General features: G+C 39.3%; 1 protein-coding gene across 9 annotated transcripts in view; it reads left to right on the plus strand.

Annotated features, from left to right (window-relative positions):
* LOC116710966 (band 4.1-like protein 1) overlaps positions 1–17021 on the plus strand; it is a 104801-nt gene that overhangs the window by 67792 nt on the left and 19988 nt on the right. For 4 of the 9 annotated variants that reach the window (XM_032550306.1, XM_032550310.1, XM_032550311.1 and 1 more), the window contains exons 5-16: positions 987–1029; positions 1709–1784; positions 3394–3612; positions 3935–4022; positions 4113–4265; positions 6506–6603; positions 7251–7426; positions 7794–8038; positions 8864–8899; positions 10115–10159; positions 11012–11161; positions 16336–16422. In XM_032550306.1, the coding sequence (XP_032406197.1) occupies positions 987–1029; positions 1709–1784; positions 3394–3612; positions 3935–4022; positions 4113–4265; positions 6506–6603; positions 7251–7426; positions 7794–8038; positions 8864–8899; positions 10115–10159; positions 11012–11161; positions 16336–16422 (1416 nt within the window). The remainder of the gene's footprint in view (positions 1–986; positions 1030–1708; positions 1785–3393; positions 3613–3934; positions 4023–4112; positions 4266–6505; positions 6604–7250; positions 7427–7793; positions 8039–8863; positions 8900–10114; positions 10160–11011; positions 11162–16335; positions 16423–17021) is intronic. The other 5 variants (XM_032550312.1, XM_032550313.1, XM_032550307.1 and 2 more) reach the window with 4 other exon arrangements.

Raw genomic sequence — 17021 nt, forward strand, 5'->3', positions numbered from 1 at the left:
ATATAGGCATAACGTCCACAACAGCGCCTTGGAAAAACCTTTTCATGGTCACTATGTTCCAACTTTATGAAATGTTTGTGGTTTTTAAAACTCAACGTTGTGCATAACAGTAGAATTAAAGGCAAATGACATATTGTTACTTAACTGTTTCAGAAATAAAAAGGTGAATATGTAAATTTAAATGTGGCAGACAACTACTGCTACTTGTACTCATCAGCCCCAAGTCCCTAGTGTGAGACATGGTGGTGGCAGCATCATACTGTGGGGATTATTTGGTACAGTGTGGGTAGAGAAACCGTTCAGATAGGAGAAAACTTGTGAGAGGCAGCAAAAGACTTGAGACTGCAGTCAAATGCAAATACATGCCACACTTTTCAGATTTTTCTTAAAAGATATTCTGTCTCACAATTATGTTCAAATTTATGTATTTTATTTCAGTCTGTTGATGTTAACATGAAAAATGTGAAGCGTTTACTTCTATTGTTAGACGGTGCATATTATTTTAATGTAAGTCAAATATTGTGAATAAGTTCCTTCAGATCAGCCAGTGTGAGTCAGCGTGATGAAATATTGAGGGTATCAGTGTTTCGGTCCAGCATGCTGAGAATACTTGTTGGATAATTCCTTCATTCCTGTTCACTGCCACTGAGCAGCTTGGCTTCCAGCTGCCATCACAAACCGCTCTGCATCAGCTGCGTGGAGCGCCGGAACGCTGCTGCCGCCAAAACGAAACCAGTTCGCCGGCTAAAGACACGGTTAGCTGAACAACGGGACATGACGGGATCAGATAGGAGGGTCTGATCGCTGCGTGTCTGAACGGCTCGGCGGGGCGCAGGCCTCCGTTACCTTCCACCGTATGGAGAGGCTTTCATTAGCAGCAGTGTTAGCAATTAGAAGAAGACGTGACTGCGTGTGTGTGTGCGTGTGTGTGTGTGTGAGCCATGTTTCCAATCTGCCCTGTGTGAACATTGTAATCTGTCTTACAGAACTGGTTGGACCCCTCCAAAGAGATCAAGAAGCAGATGCGCAGTGAGTGACTTTTCAGAGAATATTAGTTTACTAAAAAACTTTTTCTTTTTGACCAAATTAATGTAACTTCAGTAAAACGGACTGCATAGAACGGCACTGAGAAGAAACACCTTTTCTGCTTCTTTGTTTTTATTTTATTTCGTTCCAGTTACAGATTTCCTCTGTTTTTGCTCCTTTGTTGCATTTCAAGCTCAAACCAAAGTTATTGTCACACCTGGCAGATTAAGTTAGCACTACATGATGTTCGAATGAACAAAGCATTTAAGAAAATGAACATAATACCAGCTGTTAAGCACTGTGGTCATGTGATGGCCCAGGATGCTTTTGACATTATGTTAAACAGATGCCATGAATACCTCCCATATGGTTGAAATGAAGCAATTTTTGTAAGAAGAATGGTTTAAAAATATTGATAGTCAGGAATCACAGTTTTTGCCAGCAACTTCTATGGCGACAAGAGTTGCTTTTTTCAAATTTGTTTGGTTTGGTTTGGATAGTTATTTTCCCTTAATAAGCCATCATTCGTTTTGTATTTACACAAGTTTTTATCTTTGGACATTAAGATTAGTTTGATCATAATAAATATGTAAGTGTGACAGAAAATGAAGAACAACAAACCCATAATGGGGAAATGCATTTTCCAGTTTGTGTGAAATCACTGCAGCGTCTCCTCCAACAGATTCTCCATGGCAATTTGCCTTTGCAGTGAAGTTCTACCCCCCAGACCCTTCCCAGCTGACAGAGGACATTACCAGGTACCAAACACACACATCCGCATGCTTCCATCCCACTGAGGACTCTGTATTTTCTTCCATTGATTTTAGTTATCGCATTTATGCTTCTAGCCATTACAAGTCTATTCTCAACTCTAGCTTTAACTAAAACTTAATTTACATAATATTTCTTAAACTGACTAGCAAAGCACATTCCAATTGAAAAAGAAAAGCTATCCACAACGACCTCCTTTAGTTGGTGGTAGTGGTTATAATAGATGCAGTATGTACACACACGCACATACGCATGTCCTTGTAATTCTTTTTTTTTTAATCAAATTTTTATTGCACATAGACAATTTTCGTTATTGGGCTCAAAATGAACTAAATAAATGTGAAGAGGAGATGATTTTTCTTTTTCTTTTAGTCTTTTTGTGACACTGATGTGACCTGAAGTTTTTTGTCTTATTGTTATAATTTTACTTCTGTAGAAACTGAGGAATTTGTATTGACTTTCATTCACTTTTCATTCATTAATTGAACCTCTACTATAACTTAGCCGTTACCAGTACATGCCTGACCCTAGACCTAACCTAAACACAGAATTCCTTTAAATCAAGAATAAATCCATCCGGTTAAAATTAGCTTTTGAACCATAATAAATGGAACATTGTGTGAGGATTTGAGTTTTTCTGTGTGTTTATTAAGGTTTCTGTGTTCTGTGGAGTCTATGTGTTGTCCTGTCTACCCCTTGATTGGTTACATCTGTTCCTTGTTTCCCCTGATTCTCTCCCTTGTTTCCTTGTCGGGTTCTCGTCTATGCTACTGTCTAGTCTAGTCTATCCTATCGTTGTTGTGATTGTAACCAGTTGCTACCAGTTTTGAACTTCTTGCCTTCTGCTCAACTGTGCTGCCTGGATTATTGTGCTTATTTATCATTGAATCATCATTTTCTCTCCATAACCTGGGTCCACCCCGTTTACCTCAATACCACAAATCATGACACATTGACCAACATACTGTTGAATGTGATGTGATGTTTTTATGATATAAAGTACATTGAACTACCTTGTTGCTGAAATGTGCAACAATGCAGATTCATTTGATTGATTTAAACTCAACTCAAACCTTAGTCCTAAACTAAACCCAAAAACAGCACTTCTTCTCATTGGGCTCCGGGCATTTGTCCCCATAAGGCACATGGATCCTCGCAACATTGTGTTGAGCCTCACAATATGTCAAATAGTAGGCACACACACCAATTCACCCTTCCCCCACATTACCACTTGTAACACTTGCGCTTGTGCAGTTAGTGTTTGTCAAAGAAGGAATTGCTCACACACATCAACTGTAAAGATACTAGTTTGTGTGTGCGTGCGGGGGGTGGGAGGTGTGTGAGGGTGTGTGTGTGTGTTTACATAAAGGTACTGTAACAATTCTCTTGGCATATTTTCTCTGATTTCAAAGCTTTGGGAGCTCCCCCCTTCCTTTTCCATGGATTATCCCTGGAATGCCTGTAACAGGCTGGGATTAAGCAGGCTGACTACCTGTTGCAGCCTGCCTGCTTCAGGCTGTTCTGACAGTCAAACCGAGCCCCCCCCCCCCCCCCCCCCGCTCCTCTCCCCCTCACGTTTCTCGTCTCGTCTCGCAGATACTACCTGTGTCTGCAGCTGAGGGATGACATCCTGTCAGGCCGGCTGCCATGCTCGTTCGTCACCCACGCCCTCCTGGGCTCCTACGCCATCCAGGCTGAGCTGGGTGACTATGACCTGGACGACCACGGCTCCGACTACGTTGGCGACTTTCGCTTTGCCCCCAACCAGACCCGGGAGCTGGAGGAGAGGGTGATGGACCTCCACCGAACCTACAAGTAATGATGGGACAGACTGCCGCGTGATGAGATTTTTTTATCCAGGGCGATATGCTGATGGGGCTTTCTCTTGTTTTGAAACATTTAATCACCCACATGACCTCTGATTGATGCCGTGACATTACCATATTGTCTGCCTCGAGATGCTTGCAGTTTGTATGAAAGCACTTTCTTAGTCAGTAGACTGTCTCACTCTCCAATTTGGAAACTTACAAGTGAATACATCAAGCATATTCAGTCGGATTATTCCACCCACAGTCTGCATGACTCGGGGTTTCATTGCTTTATGAAATATGTTACATATTTCTGTGCTGTCATTAAGGGGGATGACGCCCGCAGAGGCTGAAATGAACTTCTTGGAGAACGCAAAGAAGCTGTCCATGTATGGGGTGGACCTCCATCACGCTAAAGTTTGCAGCTCTCTGAATTTCTTTTTGAATTTCAGAAATAAACAACGGCTATTTGGCTCTTGAATAATTTCTTGTGTCGTTTGTCCACAGGATTCGGAAGGGATCGAAATAATGCTGGGGGTCTGCGCCAACGGTCTGCTGATTTACCGAGACAGACTGAGGATCAACCGTTTCGCCTGGCCGAAGATTCTCAAGATTTCTTACAAGAGGAGCAACTTCTACATTAAAATAAGACCAGGGGAGGTAAAGGCTGCTTAGCTCCTGATCACATGTCAGGCCATTGTCAGAAAAACACAATTTTGAAATTGCGGTGTTTTCATTAAATAAGAAATTAAACTACAATCACACATGAATACTCTTTGTCACATGATAAGTCATTAAAAATCATGGCAGTGACAGATGTACACAGTTACATGAGTTTCAGTTAAATTCAGTCATGAATGTATCATCTTTCAGCCAATGAGAAGAGATGTTGGTGTTTTATTCAGGCGTTGGAGCGACAAGCCCTGGATATGCAGCGTTGGGAAATTATAGTCACTGATTTTATAGCATGACGGAAGACTGTCCTCTACTTTTACTTTTCTACCAGTAGTAACGTCCTGCTGTTGATCATGTGACTCGAATGATGTCACATGATCATACGATCCATTGCAGTGTTTGGAAAATGCAATGGAAAGTGTTTCAATTGCACTTCAAATTGCTGTTTCCATTGAGCACATTTTATTTTGGAATTCCAAGTTGTGCAATTTTATGGTTAATGAAAAAGCATCTATTAAAAAACATAAGTGCATCTTTATAAAGTTATAGTCACGCTATACTGTTCATATCCAGACAATGGACATGATATTGTTGTAATTTTGTGTTATTAATGATGCATTTTAACAGTTTCTAGAGATAGAATGATGATAAAACACACATGTTTCAAATCAACACTCAGTTGATTGAAACTTGTGTAGAAAACTTATTTTCCACAAACTACTGGAAAATGATCAATGACACAGAAACTTTGAACTATTGGAACATTCTGATCCATTGTACTCTATCGGCAGACTGTGTCTCAAACTCAACGATGCAAAAGTGAAAAACTCAGATAAAATCCTACAAGGACAATTTCACTTTATTTCAGGTAATTCAGAATGTTTCTGCTGCTAGAAAATCTTGATGTTGTGTATACACACCCATTCAATAAATTTGAATATTACTAAATAGTCCATTTATTTCAGGACCTTCATTACCAAGTGAAACACATTTTATAGATGAATTACTCACATTGTGGTGTTTTCCAGCCTTTATTTTTCATAATTATGATTATAGCTACCAAAAACATGACACTTAAAATTAGATTACATGAGACAAATAAAAAAATTATTTTATAATACAGAGACGATGACTTAATTAAAAGTACGTTTAATAACCATTTGAAGGTTATTTTCAAATGGTTCTTTTTATCTGGAAAATTAGTCTCATCAGAATACATATTTAATTTATTGAATATGACTGTACTGGTAAGTATTGCGGTGATGACATCAGTTGCAATAGATGCCTGTTTTCTTCTTTTCTTGCCTTTCATTTGTGTCTAGAATGAGCTTTTCTTGCTGCGAGACTCCTACTGGCTAAATATTGCATTAACATGAAAAATATAACTTCCAACTACAGCACTGGAAAAAATTAAGGCACCACTTAAAATTGTCAGTTTATCTGATTTTACTTTTTATAGGTATGTTTGAGTAAAATTAACATTGCTCTTTTATTCTATGAACTACTGACAGCATGTCTCCGAAATTTCATGCACAAACTGAGAAATGGTCAAAACAACAACAAAGATGCAGCGCTTTCAGACCTCAAATAATGCAAAGAAAACAAGTTCATATTCCTTTAGAAACAACAATACTAATGTTTTAACTCAGGAAGAGTTCAGAAATCAATATTTGGTGGAATAACCAGGAGGTTCAGTGCAGTGAGCTCTTCATTTTTTCCATAGCTCAACTATTGTTCTCCAAAGAGTCCTTTGTGATATGAATATTGTGAACAATGACATTGCTATGACGATATATTTGCGAAATATTGTGCATCCCTAAATTGGATTCGCCATGACCCGTTGCAAATCTGACTTTTCAGAGAAATTGTGCAGAATATTTTTTTTTTGTTTCATTTCAAAAGCTGCCATATTACAATGAGTCTGCAGACTTCCCAGAGACATGTACCATAAACATGTCCTGAATGTTTGGAAGCCATAGCAGATATGAATGTCAAGCCAAGCAGCGGGACGGCACAGTGAGCCTGCAGATCTGCTGCAGCTGCAGCCACAGCTACAAACTGTTCATCTAGATTATGGAATACATTTTTATCCAGGATATTCTGAACTTTTCTTTTCACCCTTTCTTTGCAGATGCTAATACAATTTCTGAATTTTCTCTCATGTTGATCCAACCCTGACCTCTCCTTCATGTTTCTGTGTGTCTGTGTGTTTCTGTCCCATCCAGTATGAGCAGTTTGAAAGCACCATCGGGTTTAAGCTTCCGAATCACAGAGCCGCCAAGAGACTGTGGAAGGTCTGCATCGAGCACCACACCTTCTTCCGGTGAGAAAAACACTTCAGATTCAGTTTTCATCCGCGTTTCTGCACCAACATAATAATGCAAGAGCACATTCTCAAAGATCAATAAAATTCAAAATCTAATGAATGTCTAACACTGAAACTGGAAGACATTTTAAATACCCAAAATAAACAAACAATACGACAAAGACAACAAATAAAATGAATTATGAAGTTTCTGTAAATAAAATTGCCCTTCAAAATAAGTTCTAATTTAAACAAAACAAAACCAGACTGAAGACTTCCATCATCCAGGTTTTGGTAGAAAGAGGAAAATAATAAATCACTGTAAATGACAATTATTGAGTGACAATGACAATTACTTGATTTATTGCTTATTGCGCCAGGTGCAACCATGACAGTGTCAATTTCTATTTATTTTGGGACGAAGTTCCCAGAATTCCTTTGGATTTGTTAGCAGAACCCATTACTGAAGTAAAATATTCTTGCTGTCAGTAATGAACTTTTCTGAATTTAACTGTTTATGTTGTAGTTCAGACAATGAAAATACAGTTAGCCTTGATATCCACTTTCTTTCTATCATTACAAATGTTCTGTTCTGAAGCTCTCTCTCTCTCTCTCTTCATTTTTTTGTCGTGTAGAAACGTGTTTTTTGTTTTTTGTTTCCACAGCCTGGTTTCTCCAGAGCCTCCTCCTAAGGGCTTCTTGGTGATGGGCTCAAAGTTTCGGTACAGTGGAAGGACGCAGGCTCAGACCAGACAGGCCAGCGCTCTCATTGACCGCCCGGCGCCTCACTTTGAGCGCTCCGCCAGCAGGAGGTACCTGCTGTCCAGGAGCTTGGATGGTGGTGAGTAACTCTGCCTAATGAAGCACCAAAGGAGAGATGCAGCACAGGGTTATTCATAGCTTTTGCCACAAGCTACGAGGTGGTTCAGCTGGTTTTTATGTTAAGCGAACACAAAGTATTACAAAACTGAAGAGGGGGGAACGTAATACAGGCAAAATTTTTTTTACAGTGATATGTTTTTTATTCAGCCACTTTTACTTTGATACAGTTATGTAAAAAAGACATAATAAATATTTCTTATCGTCACTTTTACTGTGATCACAACAGTACCACAAAATATGGAGATAAAACATGAAGGACCTCAGATAGCTAATAGCTGCAGCTAGCTGGCTTCTCCTGTTTGAAACCTCGGCCTTTCTGATCCAAGCAGAGTTCTCGCGGCCCGTGTCGTCCATGTGCGAGAACCACGACGGTCTGTCCCGCCGCAGCGCCAGCGAGCAGCGGCGCCTCCGCAGCCCCTCGGTGGACGAGCAGGAGCAGGAGGCGGAGCTGGAGCTGGAGCCCAGCCTGGAGCAGGACGAGGACGACAGGGACCCAGATCAGAGCCAGGACATGGAGCAGGACAAGGACCAGGACAGCAACATCACCCCGAGCAGAAAGAGGGAAATCAGGGTGAGGAAGGTCCAGCTAGCTTCAAGTCAACTCTGGCTTTTTGAAGTGCAGAGCTGGACAGGAACTGCTGAGGTGATGATGTAAATACAAGCAGAATTAGAAGCTTCTCACTACAAATTCAGGTGAGAAGCAGCTTTGCTAGGCTAATACTATCCTTTTCTAACTCTTCTCCTTTCACTCCTATTCACCCAGCTTTCATGCCTTGACTGTACTCCATATAAATCTGGCTAACTTCTGCACATATAAACTGCACATATAGCTGCACGCCTGTTCTCCTGCCCCAACTTTTTTTTTTTTTTACATATTTCCTGAAACTGTCACCATGTTGTGACAGCATGTTATGAGACAGATAATCTGTGAAAAGATAGATCTCCTCCATCTCCACCTTCAGTTTCTGAAGAAATGCACCGCTCCTGATCAACAACAACCAATCAGAGCCAGGAGGAGGGGCTTAGTTGCACTTTATGAACATGCTACTAAATGTACTAATGGCAGGGAAACAACTCACTGTTACAGGAAAGTGTTTATCTGCCATCATCAGTGGCCATGCTAAGTAGCCTTAGCATTCACTGGGAGCTGCACGCAAACGGGCATCATTGACAGTACTGAGACCCGCCTCCACTTGGTTCTGATTGGTTCTTTCTAGTTAGCACTGGTAACACTGGAAGAAGGCAAGCTTAATTTCTCCCTCTATATTTATGTATTTAAAAAAGTATTTTTTAAAATAAAAGTTACATACTGCAGCATTAACTCTTTCTCAGGCTGGAGCCTGGCCTTCTGTCTCTAACACTAGTTCTCTGTTCTTCAACCCTTGCTGGCAATAAGGAGGAGGCTGGCTCCCCAGCTGACAGTAAACAGGAGGTATTTGGTGTCTGTTTGTTGGTCTGTATGATGTTTTCAACTATACATCAGTAAATCTGTCAGACTCTGCATCAGCCCGTAAATGTTCATCTTCCCCTTTGCAAGTAAGACATTTAAGAAAAGCATCAGTGAAAGAATTTAGCGTCATTGCATAACGACTGTAGTTTATAGCTGCATGAAAATGGAATGGCAAGTGTTATATTTCAATTTCAGTTCAAGTTTATTTCTACATGCACCTCGTCTCACAGCGCTTTACACAAAAAGCAGTGAGTTCAGTCCAATCCTGCAGATCTATGTCTATTTATTCACCAGTTTAGCACCAAACTGGATTTTGGATCAATAATATTGCTTATTTTGCCGATGTTTGGTTCTGGGTCAAAGTGCAATTAATTACAATAAATTATCACAGACACTCTAATTAACATGAAAAAAAAATTTAATCTAGTCCCACCTAGTTGAATCTAGTTAGTCTTAATTCCTGGTATTGGTTGTACTGGATTACGATGGTTGGTATCAACCAGGTTCTGCTGATTGAACCCACTGATAAACTGATCTTTAGACACCGTCACTAGTTGAAAGAACAGAAAAGTTTCTATTTTAGGTTTTTATAGACTTACTTTGTCTACCAACCACCAAAAGCATTTAATACTTTACATTTTTCCATAAGGGAGACAAAAACAAAACATTGACTATTACACACAACTGAAAAATGGGAAAATAACAAAACAGAAAAAATGAATTCCTAGCCTATGGCAGTACAGTGTTAAAGACTAGTTGACCTGCGTCCAGTGAGAGAAAGTTTATTTCAGTTAAAGTTGAACCAACTTGAACTTGGACAAAATTTCTCTTAACCATTTCTGTTAAGATAACCAGGATAACTAGAATACCCAGGGAAACCCAACTCATGTTCATGGAAAACATTCAACCTCTAGAAAACCTTAGTCAACATTCCATATAAAACTGTTCTGACTTGTTCTTTTGTACAGTGGTTCATGTGTCCATCTGAGGTCTTTTGTTGTATCTTCGTGTTTTCCTTTGTCTCAAATTCCAAAATGTATTTCCTCTCAAAGCACTTTCTTTCTTTAATATTTAAGATGTCAGACATATCTCCTTCCCTTCTCCCTGATCCTCCATCTTGTTTCTTCACCTTGTCCTTTCACTGTATGATCTTGCACTCTTCATCTCTTGCACGCCTGTTCTCCTGCCCCAACTCAGCTCTCTCAGTTGGACCAGGAGACCACTCCTCGGCACAAAAAGGAGGTACAGCTTCCATGGATTTGGCTCTAGCGATGTCTGCTTTTCATACTGCTTTTGCTTCTGTCTCTTTAACTCGCTGAGAAGTTTTTGCATCCAGACCTCCAGTACAGAAGGATGTGTTATATTTTGCTCAAGTGTCCGTGAAGTATCAACAGTTTAATTTACTCTACCTTAAAACAAGTGCTTGTTAAATAACAGTTCTCAGTTCTACATATTGCATATTAATAAGACAAATTCAAAGTTTGTCACTTGAACACATTGTCAAGTGTGTTCAAGGACACACTTGACAATGTCTCAACTTCTCCTTGAATGACTAAAATAATTATGGAGGTGCCAGAGAAATAAAAAAAACTGTGGTTAAGGAGCATTTCACTCAGAACTATGAAAAATGCCAGGATTCAGGAGTATTAAATGATGGCGCTACATGACTGCATCATTGACTTTGTCATCACTCCAAACACAAACAAACCACACAAAATCTTAATAGGAAGCAGAATTTTAATCAGCAAGCAAATTAATAGATGTTTCATATTCATTTTATCAATCATGAACTTTGGAGCGAGAGCTTGATTAAAATGCTTGTTTGTATCTCTACAAGCAATTCAGCTGGAACCATAATTGTCTTGGTTTTTTTTTTGGTTTCCTCTCGGCTTCAGTAGCGTTAAAGGAGACAAAATAGAAGAAACACAAGCAATAATCTGCTCTCAGCCCGAGTTTAAGCCAATCTTTTGGTGCACATTCCAGCATACGCAGCATTGTCTCCCCGCCTTTTCCTGCTAATGTGAGTTCTATTGTTTAAAGCAAGGCACTGTGAATTACTGCTAATGCCTTCCTCTGTCTTGTGGTGTCCTCCAGTTTCTTGATAAATCTCAGGACGTCTTGCTGAGGCACCAGGCCAGCATCAACGAGCTGAAGAGGGCCCTGAGGGAACCCAACAGCAAGCTGATGGCCAGAGAGAAGCGTCTCTCTGCGACGTCTCCGACGGGAACGCCAGAGAAGAAGGCTGTGAGTAAGGGTAGTGATCGGGTTGCTCTGTGGCTGCCAATTCTAACACTTGACACTCTGAGAAAGGTCGTTGATATTTTTTATCAGGATGCTTCAATGTTCAATTCTAAATGACTTGCTTTCAATATGACCTAATTTTAACCCAGAAGGTTATGGAAAGTAAAGAAAAGTTCTGCGTAATTATAAAGTAGAAGGTAAAAGATGAATAGTATTTTTATCTTTTTGCAAATAAAAAATCTGAGTGTGCATATATTTAAGGCTGAGTTAAGCAAATTACAAGAATAGAGTCTACATGTATTTGTTTCTTTAGAGCTTTATCTGACTTTGCTTTGTCTACATCAAGTATTACCTGCCATTGAACTGAGAGGTATTTGCGCATAAATCATAAGAAAAGTTAAACACAGGAAGCCTAATGTGGCTTTTTCTGACAAAAACTTTTGACACAAAGTCTTGTCATTTTTACTGTCATAGAGTCATAAAGTCATATTATAAAAATAAAGTTGTGCTATTACAAGAAGTCATATAATATCATGACTATACTTGTTTTACTCAAACTTTTTTCTTATAAAATTATGACTATTCTCATTTGAGTTTATTCTCGTAATGTTATGACTTTACTCTCATAATATTGACTTTATTTTCATAATTTTATAATTTTGTTCTCGTAACTTTTTTTTTTATATTTAATTTGTTCTTGGCATGGCCATAATATTCCGTGGTAGTATTCAACTCCCCCTGTCAATACTACTTCTGGGATTACAGCATCAATAATCTTTTAGCCACGGATTCTCAAATGGATTCAGCTCTGGGCTTTGTCTAGGCCCTTCTGAAACATAAACATGCTTTGCTCTTTTCTAACCATTCCACTGCAGCTCTGGCTGCGTGTTTCTCACTTCAAGGTGAACCTCCTACTCAGTTCCAAGTCATTTTGCAGCCTCTAACGAGTTTTTTTCAAGTGTTCCCCTCCAGCATGATGCTGCCACCACCATGTTTCACTATAGGGATGGTGCTTTCCATCATTATGCATTTAGCCCAAAATGTAAAATGTTGAATTTTACATTTTGTTCTACCTGTTTTTCCATAGAAGTCAGATGAGTAACCAACTTAGTCAAAGTTGGTAATTGGTTGTACTGAATTTTACTTTGGGGTATCAGAGTAATGGGGGGTTTAATACAAAAGCATTTCACAATTCTCTGATTTTCTTTTTGTAAAAAATGAAAACCATCAAAAATGTTCTGGCCACTTTAACATTCTTTGTGTTTGTCTATCACATAAAATCACTTCTCATGTTTGAGTTGTTCATTCATGTGACTTAAACAGTGTAGAAAACTGACAAGGAGAATTAACAAGATTAGCAAAGCCTGGGTTTCCCTGCATGCACTTCAAATCGCTCTCTCTCCTTCTGCGGAGATGTTTACACCTACAGAAACAATCGGGCACATTTCACTTTCAGACGTATTTGATAGAGTGCATTTTGTGTTGCTCAGGAGTTCCAGGTGTAATCCCTTAAATATCTCGGAGATATTTGTGGATGATACTTAATTTGTGGCCTTTGAAAAGAGATTCTCTGTCATGGCTTTCCCCCTTTGATTGCTAATCAGCGAGAGTGTTCTTTCTGCCAAATTACAAAAATCGTTTAAGCTTTTATCCCATTCTGGAAACTGAGATTGGAAATCGGATGACACTTGTGTTTCCCTGTACATAAGCTGCCCCTCAGTCAATATCTCATTCGCTGTCTGTATCAATCAGATTAAGTTGGAGAAATGTCAAATGTTGTCTGCAGTAGAAAATGCAATCAGTAGTGCGCCTCATGCCAGAGAAGCGCCGGTATTATTGTGTTACTGTGAGGAGAATGCTTGGATCTGTTACACTTTTTAGACTTTGATGTGGTTTCACAAGAATAATGTCTGATGAATTCATTCCTGTGCTTTTGGAATCTATCAGGTATGTAACGTTTGTATATTTGATTCTGTTTGACACACCAAGTGAGTTCCTTTAGTAAATGTATTCAATATCCATTCAACTATTATTAAATATTTGTAGAATAGTCGTAAATCGATTGACCTAGCTAAATTATAAAAACGCTAAATGCCTTTTAATATTCAAAGTAAATGTTAGAACATAAAATATATGGTTAACTGCAAGAACCCTGACAGCAGTGGTGGGCACTGCTAACTAAAACACTAGTTGCGCTAATCCTGACATACTTATCCGAAACATTAGTATAAGCGCCACACCAACATGTTATTTAGTGCAAATTAATGCTAAAGCGCTAACTTCAATTCAGACTTTGTCTGCCCTTGAAAGACTCCAAGACTCAAACCACAATTTAATTTTGACAATATGATTTACATTTTCTATGATGCCCTTATATTTTGCGTTTTTGTATACATCTTCCTCTCTACTGTCCATGTTTTATTTTATTCCTATATGTTTTATGTTTGAAATAAGGTTATTGGGGAAAAAGGAGCGAAAGTAAGAAAAGGAAACAGCTGCATAAACAGTTTTCACCCATTTTAAATAAGAGAATGAATATAAATGTCTAACTACCTGAAAATGTCTTTAAGTCTATAACCAAAACTTCAATACAGATGGCAAACTTTATTGAACTGAAAGTTTACAAAACAACCAAGTAAATTAGCACTTCAGAATTTATGTGGAAAAACAAATAAACAGGAAGCTAACTGCACTAAATATTTTCAGTTAGCTAAAGCACCAAGCTAAAGATTTGCCCCACTATTAGCGCTTTAGCGAAAATAAGACCGCCACTGCCTGACAGCGCTATTAAATTATTCAGTTCATGGTTCATTGTCTACTCTGATAATGTGCACTGAATGAAGTCAGCCATCGTTCCATAGACCGAACAATAGCAGCTGGCTGCTAGCCTCCAACAGGCCTAAAAATGAACAATCAGTAACAGTGGAATAGTTTTTTGGACAAATAATCTTCAAGCCTTACTTTGGGAAAAGACTGGCTTACAGACATAAGTAAAGCTGAATGTTGGTGTCAAAGAGGTAGCCATTTCCTCATGTCATTACGAGAAAATCAACATCAATGTCTTGGGTTGCACATGAATGGAGCCACCAGCTTCATTAAAGCTAAGTCTAGAAATTCCTTGTAGCTCATGCGGCATTTAGGTAAAAACGCCAAGTCGAGCAGCCACTGATCTTCATTAATTTGCTCTTACTTTGCACATAACAAGGAGAAACTCCTTAATCTCTGGACAGACCTCTCCAAATTTCTGCAAGACTTCCCCTCTCCTACTAACCCGTCTCACATCGGTGTGTAACGGGAGTCTGGAGCAGTTGTGTCCGCTCCCAAACAGCTGTCTTTGAAAGGATCTAGAACAAGGGATTTTGTTGCCACATCTATTATCTCCTTCATGTTTGTCATTTCTTTGCATAATGCTTGTCAAAGTATTATGCGATGATAATTAGAGGAAGTCTAGGAAAGTGTTGTCCTGCCTGGGTAATACTGTTACCAGCGCCCGTTCTGCATTCACAACAAGGCTGCAAAATGACAGAGATGATAGATGTGGCAACAGAATCCCTCGTTCTAGATCCTTTCAAAGACAGCTGTAGGGGAGCGGACACAACTGCTCTAAACTCTCATCACACCGACATGAGACAGCTTTGTGGGGGAGGTGAAGTCCTGCAGAACTCCGGTGAATTGACTAATTGTGAAAAACACTCTCAACATCTCTCCAGAGCTGCTGCATCAAACCGTCACCCAACCTTTCGCAGCTCTATGTAACCACTTGTGACAAATCCGACAAACTTACTTTGAGAATGAAATGATGATGAATAAGCTGTGCTTTCATTCTCGATGAAAATGGTATTCTTTTGGTGTGACTGGCATTCATATTTTATATAGTCACTTATCAGCATCAGAAAGCCTGGAAAGCTAGCAGTAAGCTAAACTCATGGAGCTTTGCTTAGCCTGGCTTCATCTTCATTATGCTAACTTTGAGATGGAGATGCTCGATATATCGGCATTAACATCGATATCACCTGATGTAAGTCATCAAGTAAAACTGGGCTAATATTAATAACTTATGCTTATTTCCATCTTGTTGTCATTTGTATATGTGTTTCTGGAAGGGGAGTCGAGGGTGTTGGCCATATGTATTTGTTTGGTCATGTGACAGTAATGGTACTGCAGCAAAGGATTGTGGGGAGTTTAATTGAAGTAGAGAAGCAATGTCAGTAGTGTGGTTGTTTTTGAGTCGAGAGGGTAGTGATATATATGTAATATTTAGGGCTAGGACTTTAATCTTTTCATTTTGATTAATTCATCACATAAATTTCAATGTGCATTTGTAATGCAATTAATCAGGTTTTTTTTTTCAATCAGTAATTTTTTCATGCTAAAGAAACAAACAAAGGTTCCAGTCCTGAGCTGGAACATTTGTATCTCATTTCTGGTACCACCGTAAATCTGACACACGAGTGACATTTGCTAACAACAAATGGCAACAAATCTGCTTGGCCAACTGGGGGTTTATTTTTGCTTCAAAAAACGATCTGATTGGACACTGGAAAACAATATTGTTGTGTTCCAGTAATGCTAAAAGGAGTTAGCCTATCAGCAAAGCTATTCAAACCTAATATAGCATCGCAATGCTAACTATGAAGCAGCAGCACAAACATCCCCAATGGGAACATCAGCATACAGTCCTATTCTCAAAAAAGAATAAAGAGTTACGCAAAGAATTTTTATGGTCAGATAATGTAGCATAATTTATAGTAACAGCTGACAGGCTGTCCGTTATGACGGTATAGTTCATAACTTTTTTTTAAAGATCAAGACCCTCCTCACTACCTCTGTGCTCTACTGGTTGGTTCCAGTTGATGCTAAACAGGGTGAAATTCTGGTTGAAAGGTCAATGGACATCTTCATAAAGATTATTGATTCATAAGTGCAGTTCCAGGGTTCAAATGGGCTAACTGAGCCTAGATTTAAACAAGTAAAGTTTTCTCCATATTTTCTTTGCTAAAGGACTGGCCAACCATTAGTGGCCATTAACAGATTTGAACAGATATGGAGTTTGGAGGGTCGGTTAAGCCACTGAAACACTGACTCTCTCTGCCGTTTCTATTTTCCTCCTTTTGCATGAAATGATGATGACCTCTAACTGTTGTTCTTCTTTCTCTCCTCTGCTGCGTGTCGGCCAGTTGGGGGGCCGTTCAGTGGGAAAAGACGCTGTTAACAGCCCTTCTGTTGAGGGCTTCGTCCAGAAGGCTCTGGTCACTTCACCTGAGGTTCCACATTTTTCACTGCTCCTCTTCATGAAACACTTTACTGTTTGTAGTGATGACCATGCAAAGCACGTCTCAGCATGACCCAGTTTCAACCTTTTTATCATTTGTTTCTACTGCACATTTAATACTAGTGAATATGATTACATGAGAAACAACTGCAATGTTTCCCCATTGTAGTAAATCAAATAAAACAGTTTTTATACATCGTGAAAAAAAAAAATACATTCAGAGTCATTTGTTTTGGTAATTCTGTGGATTATGGCATACGGCTAATTAAAAATCTAAAGTCAGCGCCTCCAAAAAAAATGGTTACTTAAAAAATATATCAGTCACCGGTGACGACCACACGATCCGCCTGTTTGAGCTCGCCGTCAACGCGTTGTCACACAGAGAAACCGGTCTGATGCAGTCGAGCGTGGGTTCTCTGCAGACAGGAGTGGACTCGTCTGATGAAGCCAAAGCGGGTTTGAACTTTCCACTAACTTTCTACCAGACATTGATGTTACTGTGTATGTCCATGTTGTGGCTTATGCAGTCTAAGAGGAGACAGCTGAACTTGTCCAGCAGACAATCATTTCATTGACATCCTGCTGAAGGAA

This window comes from Xiphophorus hellerii, chromosome 20 (genome assembly GCF_003331165.1).
Source record: "Xiphophorus hellerii strain 12219 chromosome 20, Xiphophorus_hellerii-4.1, whole genome shotgun sequence".
NCBI classification, from domain to species: domain Eukaryota; kingdom Metazoa; phylum Chordata; class Actinopteri; order Cyprinodontiformes; family Poeciliidae; genus Xiphophorus; species Xiphophorus hellerii.